We start from the raw sequence: 9,629 nt of genomic DNA, 5'->3' as shown, positions 1-9,629 counted from the left end.
CAAAGTTTACCATTAATGGAAGGAAGCCAAGCTGTGAAGAAAAACAGTGTTGTCGTGAAACAAGTAAAATGATGCCACCATGTGCTCCTCAGTTGGCCACCCAACCCATATTTATTAGTAACTGCTGCTTTAATTGTTGAAGAAGGTAAAAATTCTTTTTCTTTAAAATATTTTTTAGATGTTGACTAGTGAGCAAAATACTTTCTTTTTTTTTGGATGATGAGAAATGAATATAGATATAAATCATGTGGCACCAAATCAAGCAACGGGCAGATTACCTACATGATAATATTCTTCTGTACATATATTATAATTCTAGAATTATGTTTTGACATATCTAGCCCCCAGAGTTTGATTATTATACTTGCAGCACTTCGGTGTTAAGGATTTACATATAGAAATGTGCTTTTCATTGTTCAAAAGATAATGATAGTGGTAATATTGATGCTGTGTGAAGGACTTGAGAAGGATTAATATGTAAATATGAAGGTTTAGGTATTTGATGTGTAAATACATAAGAATTGTAGGGTATGCATGTAAATGCCCCAAAAAATCTTTGTTTACAGTTTTCCCTCCATCTTTAAATAGACCACATGGAAGAAAGTGTTTTTCCACAGTTGCAGTGACTGCAAGAGTAGAGAGCTTGGGAGATTCATGGCTTCAAGACCAGGATTGCTCACAGAGTGGCCATGGCAGAAGCTTGGAAACTTCAAGGTAATATATGGCCCAACTGCCATTTTTTCCTGCTAAGCTTTGCATTTGCTGGGTTGGTATTTTTGCAAATAATGAAGACACAGTATGTTATAAATTCTTACTCCATGAGTTTAAACCGAGCAAGGTTTGTTTAAAAAGAAAGAAAGATTGCCCAAAATAAAAACAAAATTCGGCTGTCAGATCAAAATCTCGCTATCATAGAGAATGATGGACCCGCTTGATCTAGTTTTTATTTACAAGGTGGATCACGTGCAACATTTTTTTTTTCATTTTTGTAATAAGTTTTTTGTTTTCATTTACAACATTCAGGGGAGGAAAGAAAAGATTATGACAGAATAATTCCCCACAGTTTGAGTTAAAATGAAAAGATAAATTTGAAAGAAGGATTTTAAAAAATAAAAAAACGGTATAATTAGAAACAAAAAGATATATATTACATGGATCAAATTATTTTCTTAACATAGAATTTAATTTTCTTGAATATTCAAATACATGTATTACAACTAATTTATCTCTTTTATCTTTGGGAACTTTACATAAATACCGCACATTTTTTATATAATTTGGGTTCCTTAGACAACATTTTACCTTTGAGAAAAATTTAAAAGCAAGGGCCAGAGCCCTGAAGATCTTGCGTTCTGAAATGGAAGAGAAATACCTGTGCAGTCGACACAACTCATGAAGACGAAATGAACCAGACAAAGGCGAAGGGTTCTGTCGATGTTCTCTGCAACGCAATGGAGCATAGCCTCATTCTCAAACAAACACAAACCCTTCGATATCTAACATTAACATCTAAACATTCATGTTTACATGCATATCACTCAAATCATTAACATCACATCAAAAATATCGTCATCATCATCATAAATTTATGACACAAAAATGTTACAAGTTTAAATATCAAACTTTGAAGTTTATAAATGTAAATACATAAATATTTTGTGGAATGTATGTAAAAACCCTTAAAAAATTATACTTGGAACTAAAATGTAATATGTAATATTTCTTGTTATGATGCAGTACCTGGTTATAGCTCCATGGGTGGCGCATAGTTTCTACTTGCTTGCAACGAAGGATCTGAAGGATATCTCCATAGTTTATTCTTTGGTCTTCCCTTCACTTCTGCTAAGAATGCTACACAATCAGATATGGATCAGCATCTCTCGCTTCAAAACTGCAACAAGTCCTCATCGGATTGTTGACAAAAGTATAGATTTTGAGCAAGTTGATCGTGAGAGGAACTGGTAAGCCATAATATGCAGGTTTTGTTGATTATATTTAGCTACAGTTTTCTTATAATAAATTATAATTTGGGCTTAATTTCATATAAAATGGTTAGCAATGCAAACTCGGAATTAGCAAAGTAATCCCAGAAGGCAATAAATAAATAAATAACTTTTAGGGGTATTTACATATATATGCCACCTAATTCTTATGCATTTACATATCTGACGCCTTAACTTTACTTTTCACATTTATACCGCCCAAATTCTTCATAACAAAACAAAAATATCACCATTTTAAATTTTAAAAAGTAAAGTGCACCTTTTTATGCATGAGTAAGGTGACATGTATGTAAAAATTGGAGTTCGAGTGTATGAAATATTTGTAAATACATAATAATTGATCAGCATGTATGTAAACCTTCCCTTTTTTTGAGTTTTTTTTTTCTAGTTTGGTAGCTACTATTAAAAAAATGAGAAAGATCTAAGATTTTGAAGGAAGAACGGGAAAATAGTATGCCTACACATTGTATGTTTGGACGACGGTGTGGATCACATCACACAGCTGTGCAAAGGGCATGGTGTGATTCACACTGTCGTCCTACATCCGGATGACACACTTAATAAATGATGCTTTAATTAAAGTGTGTGAAGGAAAAAAAAAAGTAGATTAGCATATTCTGACTTACTTTTGTGAAGATGTAATTTTTTTTATCATATTTAAATTATACATATATAATCAGATGGTTTTAATTTGCAGACAATACAAGAAAATTGAATTTCAACTCCATAAATTGCCTTTAAAATATTTGAAATTTTAAAGACTTCCTACTTCAAGAACAAACACAGCCGCACTTACCTTTCAAAAGGTGTGCAACATATGAGAATATCATAAATATCATTACAGGCATTTACAAACATACCATCCAATTCCTTTCTATTTGCATATCTAGCTAACACAAAATTTAATTTACATTTATACCGCACAATATACCGCACAAATCAATCTTTCATATCACATAAAAAATACAACCATTTTAACTTTTAAAAAAAAATGAAATACAGCTTTTCATGCATAGTTATGGTGGCATTTATGAAAAAAATCAAAGTTCAGGTTTTAGATATCATTATGGACATTTACAAACAAACCATCCAATTCCTTTGCCTTCGCATATCTAACACCTAATATTTACTTTTTACAATCATACCGCTCAAATCTTTCATATATATCACAACGAAAATGTCACTGCTATAACTTTGAAAAAGTGAAATTAGTACATTGTTTCATGCTTGAGTAAGGTGACATAAATGTAAAAATTAAAATTTAGGTGTTAAATATATATGTAAATGCATAAGAATTAATTAGTGATATGCATGTAAATATTTAATATCATTAATGTTGATTTCAGGGATGATCAGATACTTTTCAATGGGATTCTCTTTTATGTGGGCTTTCATCTGATCACTGCTGCTAAACAAATTTCTTTATGGAACTTCAACGGCTTCATTATAACCATTTTATTGCATGCTGGACCTGTTGAGTTCTTATACTATTGGTTTCATCGGGCACTGCATCATCATTTTCTATACTCCCGCTACCATTCTCACCACCATGCCTCTATTGTCACCGAACCAATCACTTGTAAGTTCTGTAAATTTTAATGTTTTTTTTTTTCTTTTTTCTGTAATTTTAATTTTGTGTTACTTCAAAAAAGCTTGAATTCTAGATAGAGAACCTCATGCATGACATTATGTGGGACATTTACAGACATATCACCCAATTCATATGTATTTACATATATGTTCAGCACATACACTTTGGCCTTTTACATTTATACCAATAAAATCTTTCATGTCACATCAAAAATAACAATAGTTTGACTTTAAAGCAAAATACAAATTTTCAAGCATAATCATATAAGCATATATGTAAAAATTGAAGTTTAGTTGTTAAATATATGAATATATAAGAAATGAGTGGAAAGGGGCGGAACCATTCATTTGAGCTTAAATTACTAGATATTTTAAGAGCAAAAACATACCTCATACGTATTAACAGGAGTTATGAGGCAATAAATGTTCAACTAGACCCATTAATTTGAGCTTTAATTACTATATATTTTAAGAGCCATTTGTAACCTTTAGACCCTAGTTCTTGTTTGGCTAAATTTCTCCACATTTATTTTCTAATACCAATAAATATATACACATACATATATATATATATATATATATATAGGAATGGATTGAGGCTATTATACGAGCCCGGCCATCCCCAATGCGCCTAACAAATCGAGTACCACACTCTCCACCGGGGGAATCGAACCTCTGGTTATATATATATATATATATACATTTGTGGTGTGTGTGAAGAGATAGAAAGACAGACAGATCAGAGAGAGGGAGAGAGAATTTCTCTTCTAAACCTAAGAATGAGGGGATTAAATTTTTAAGCTCTCATCTTATTTTGAGGTTCGTGCATTAATTTTGGTTGTTGGAAATAACCCTTTTTATATCAGGCATGCTTTTTTTATTTTTCCACGAGATAGGGCAAAGCTTTGATTTAAATCGCTGGCTTTTTTTACTTTGTTTTAAATTAGGCATCAAGAATTCTGAGTCATGGTAAAAAAATAAATATTTCAATGTAGGATCAGTTTCAAAATAGGGACCACTTTACGGCTCAATTGCAAATTTAGCCAAGTATGACATTTCTAACCATTCATAATTTTAAGGTTAATTTTATATTCGACTACTTTATCATCATCTGTAAATATTATAAAATAATCAATTTTAACAGAAAATTTTAATTTATTTCATATTTATTTTTTAATAATTTCAATTTATGTATGTAAATTAAGAAATTTTGTTGGTCTTGCTTATTCAACATTTATGTTACATTGTGCTCATAAGTGCAACAAATTAGTTAGAATATTAGTTAAAAATAAAATGAAAAATTGTCGAGCTTGAGCCGTCATTCTACTCAAAGAATATATTTATGTTACCTTTTGGTATAAAAACAGCAGCTAATTAGCCCGTCATATTAGCATATTTTGTTCGAGTTCAACTCCTACAACATGAAAGCACTATTTATTGTTCTTTCATGCATAGCTTAGGTTTAGTGAGGTTTAGAAATTTTGAGTGTAAATATTATGCCTACATTTCTTTTAGAAAAAAAAAAAGGCAAACAAATAGTAAAATTTATTTGAATGATAATTTGTAAATTTTGGTTGAGATATTAAAACTTTACAATGTATGTAAATAAATACTCCTCTTACCTATAGCCAACCAAAAGATTTATGTGATTTTTAAGCCTATTCATTCATGATTTATAAATTTGTTATGCATTAACAAAAAAATTTGAAACAACTTCAATATTAAAAAGCAAAACAGCATCAAGCTAACAATCTAATACCATTTAAATTATAAAAATACCATTTAAATTATAAGACTTGTCCTATTTAGCTGATCCATATAAGTACCAAAGAACTATAGAGAGAAAATATCTACCACTCTAACATGCAAGTTTGATAAATTTTGAAATTAGAGTAAGAATCATAAGTTCTAGTTCATGCAAGTATATATCTAATATTTTCTTTTGATGTTAATTGCAGCTGTTATTCATCCATTTGCAGAGCACATCGTCTACTTTATGTTATTTGCTATCCCAATTCTGGCCACAGTCTATACTAGAACGGCTTCGATGGCACAATTAGTAGGATATATTTTCTACATTGACTTTATGAACAATATGGGACATTGCAACTTTGAATTGGTTCCAAAGTGGCTATTCTCAGCCTTTCCACCATTGAAATACCTCATGTACACTCCCTCGTAAGTACTCGTCCTTACAGAAAGTAAATCTTCATGTAAGGAATAAACTGAGCAGGAGTCTGAAGACATGAGCTATGTTTAGTTTCACTATGATGAAATACCATATTATTAAAATTGTTTTTGCTTGATTCATTATTTATGAGGGAATGGAATAATTCTTTTGATGCAGGTTTCATTCACTCCATCATACACAATTTCGGACTAACTACTCCTTATTCATGCCATTTTATGACTATTTGTACAACACATTTGATAAATCATCAGATGAACTTTATGAAAATTCATTGAAAGGAAAGAAAGAGATAATAGATGTTGTTCACCTTACACATCCAACCACCTTGCAATCAATATATCATCTAAGGCTAGGGATTGCATCTCTGGCTTCTAAACCATACAAGTCCAAGTGGCATGACTTGATGATGTGGCCGATCGCGTGGGTGTCTATGGTACTCACATGGTTTTACAATTCTTCCTTTGTTGTCGAAAGAAATAAGTTGAAGGATATCAAAATGCAAACATGGGTCATACCAAGATACAAATTCCAAGTATGAAAATCACCTTTCCTTTGAATGATAATATAGTTTTATGATATTTCTAAACAACTTGCATTTTCTATGTGCAGTATGGCTTATCATGGGAGAAAGAAGCTATAAATGATTTGATTGAAAAGACCATTTTAGAGGCTGATGCCAAGGGAGTTAAGGTTTTGAGTTTAGGATTGCTCAACCAGGCATGTGCATTACTATTTCACCTTGGTAATTAAACAATAATAGTAATAATAATCCTAAATTCATGAATAAATGAACAAAAAAATTTTGTAGTGTAGTTCAAGAAAAAACAAAAAATAACTTATTGCTTTCTAAGATCATTAACATAATAATTGAGTTTGTATCATCAACTTTGTTTTAGTGGTATTGAATTGACATGTAAATGCTCATAAATTTTTTTAGTTATACATTAGCTAGTACAAATTAAAGCATTTGCATTTATATTTTTATAGTTGATTAACATCACCATCATCCTTATCCCAACTTCTTAGGTTAGCTTTTAATATATTCATATAAAAATGAAAAAGTCTTAGCGTTTTTTTACATGAACTATAAGTTGATACCTTATCATCCATAATGAGCTTGTCTACAAATTCGATGAAATGCTTAACTTGGTATTAATCTAAATACATAAAAATTTAAAAAATATAAAAAAGCTTAGCGCCACATTACAAGCTCTAAGATTTGGTAATTCATATGAAGAGAAACTCAATAGCTCAACCTAGTTGATCTAAATTATCTAGCTAAAGAGATAATATAAACATAAAGATAACTATGAAACATATCATTTGAGTTAGAGCACTTAGATTACTTATATGACTATTTTTTTTTATTTCTAGTCAAAAGAGCTAAATGAAAGTGGTGAGCTTTACCTTCAAAAGTATCCAAAGTTGAAACTAAGAATTGTGGATGGGAGTAGCTTGGCAGCTGCTGTGATTCTTAATAGCATTCCCAAAGGTACCAAACAAATTTTATTGATAGGTAACATATCAAAAGTTGCTCGCACAGTGGTCCAATGCCTCTGCAACAAAGGTGTAAAGGTAAATTCAATTATTAAAAATTAATTTATAGAAAATCCCAAATATTTTCATGGTATATATTTTTGCTAGCTACACTTAAGCAAATCACTGCTAACTATGCTATTATATACAGGTTGTAATGGCAAACAAACATGACTATTATATGCATGAGCCATTCTTGCTAGGAAATACAAAAGAAAACCTTATGCTTTCAAACAATTATATGCCTCAGGTAATGATTTCCTTTGCTCTATGAAGCCAGAACAGTTTACCTAAAATAATTGTTTATGTAATGAAGAAAAATCTATAATTATCATAAAATCTACAACAATCATAATAAACATTTAACACCAGTATTTTTATGGAATTGTTCTCATGGAAATTATTTAATGAGATTCTTCTGTACTCCTATAATTGCAATTTACTGATAAAACTAGATAAAGAATAATACACTAAATTATAAATATGTTGATAAAATTGACAAATCAATTACAGATCTACTGATATTTAAACATGTTTATAATCTAAATATTTTTCATTAGAATTTACACTTTGCATACATTCAGATTTTGTTTTTTTTTTCTTTATTTGATAATATAACACTAAAAGCCAATCCATTTGCTCTTTAAACACATGAATTTAATGAATTCAATTTTCATCAAAGATTATCATAGTTGCATGGCTTTTGTGCTTGCGATAGAATAAAAAATTGAAATAACTTCAAAGAATTTCTTATTTTTTGTAGGTTTGGTTGGTCGGAGATGGTATGGATGATGCAGAACAAAGGAAGGCACAAATTGGAACAACCTTCATTCCATTTTCACATTTTCCACCAAAAAAAGTTAGAAAAGATTGCATTTATTACAACACTCCAGCCATGAAAATTCCAAATGAATTACAAAACATGCACTCTTGCGAGGTAATAGTAATGGCAAAATTTTCCTATTCAACCAATAAATCACATGATTTTCATTTTTTCCCTCTCTTTTACTATAGTCCAAACAAAGACTTTGTAACAGTATTCAATTTGGTTTCATTAAAATTATATATTTGACTACCAAGTTCAAATAACAATGCAGAATTGGCTGCCAAGGAGAGTAATTAGTGCATGGCGTATCGCTGGAATAATTCATGGATTAGAGGGATACGATGAACATGAATGTGGTGAGACTGTGCTTCAAGTGGAGGAGATTTGGACGGCAGCACGTCGACATGGTTTCCTTCCACTGCTTCCTGAGCAATGAGTTATGGAGTCTAAGAAGAATAAGTGATATAAATATAAGTAATATTGTTACTAATTATATGCTAGTTAGTAAGAGGTAAGAAGGGAAGTATGTTAATATTCTATGGCAATGAAGACGACCATAAGTGTTTATGATGATAAATTATTTTATTGAAAATGTGTGCTAGAAGATGCATGTATAAGATGCCTTTATTACATTTTGAACCTTTTCTTATATGCATTTTATTAAGTGCCACATGCAAGCATATCTTATGCTATTATTATTTGCAAATTGCTTTATTATGAGTGAATATTATTATTTTATGATATGAAAAACATTTATAACATCAATAATAAGGAATAGTATAAAATTTAGTTGTGTTTTCAACGAAAAGGGCCTATTTTTTACCAAGAATGAATGAAATGTGAGCTATGCTTTGGTAGCAAGATAAAAGTTCCTTTAAAAAAGGCTAATAAATTTCTACAATAAAATCATTTCTAAATTCATTTTGTTACTTGAAGTTTGAAAATATATTTTAAGAAAATGAAGAAATTACTAAATGCCATCATTTGGAAAGATGCAGATATCTTCAAAATCCTAATAGTGTGATGATCTTATTTTAATACAAAGAAAATCATTAGTTTATAAAATTTATTTATAGTGTGAATAGATCAAAAAACCCTTTAAGATTAACATCAAGAATATCTAAATAGAAGAGAATTCAACTTCAAACATTTTTTAGATGGGAAATCAAGCCGTGGGCTTGCCAAGGTAAATAACTTCTACTTGTATTTAAGAAAAATTATAATTTGAGGTGCCAATACAATACAAAGTAGGACATATTAAAGTTGAGAGCAATCACAACGTGGACGAGTCCTCTCCTTGCAACATGATTGGTTTTGAAATTGTGTCCATTTCTCTACTTCGTAAATTTGGGGACAATTCTTGTCATCATTCATGACTTATTAAAAGTCTCTTCTTGTTGTGGCATCCCTTTGGAGGCTTGATGTGGATGGCCTTGCTACACTGCTCTAGTCTTTCCACATTAATACGATTTATGGTCATTTC

General features: G+C 30.4%; 1 protein-coding gene across 1 annotated transcript; it reads left to right on the top strand.

Annotated features, from left to right (window-relative positions):
- Nucleotides 1-596: 596 nt before the first annotated feature.
- LOC110021075 (protein ECERIFERUM 1-like) lies at nucleotides 597-8,798 on the top strand. Its single transcript, XM_020719407.1, has 10 exons — nucleotides 597-714; nucleotides 1,738-1,961; nucleotides 3,350-3,582; nucleotides 5,552-5,771; nucleotides 5,941-6,316; nucleotides 6,394-6,501; nucleotides 7,159-7,359; nucleotides 7,472-7,570; nucleotides 8,084-8,257; nucleotides 8,418-8,798. The coding sequence occupies exons 1-10, from the start codon at nucleotides 655-657 to the stop codon at nucleotides 8,580-8,582; spliced, it is 1,860 nt and encodes a 619-aa protein (XP_020575066.1). The 5' UTR covers nucleotides 597-654; the 3' UTR covers nucleotides 8,583-8,798.
- The last annotated feature ends 831 nt before the right edge of the window (nucleotides 8,799-9,629 follow it).

This window comes from Phalaenopsis equestris, unplaced genomic scaffold, assembly GCF_001263595.1.
Source record: "Phalaenopsis equestris unplaced genomic scaffold, ASM126359v1 Scaffold000121, whole genome shotgun sequence".
Classification (NCBI taxonomy): domain Eukaryota; kingdom Viridiplantae; phylum Streptophyta; class Magnoliopsida; order Asparagales; family Orchidaceae; genus Phalaenopsis; species Phalaenopsis equestris.
The sequence above is the reverse complement of the archived record's forward strand: the minus strand, read 5'-3'. Positions and strand labels throughout refer to the sequence as shown.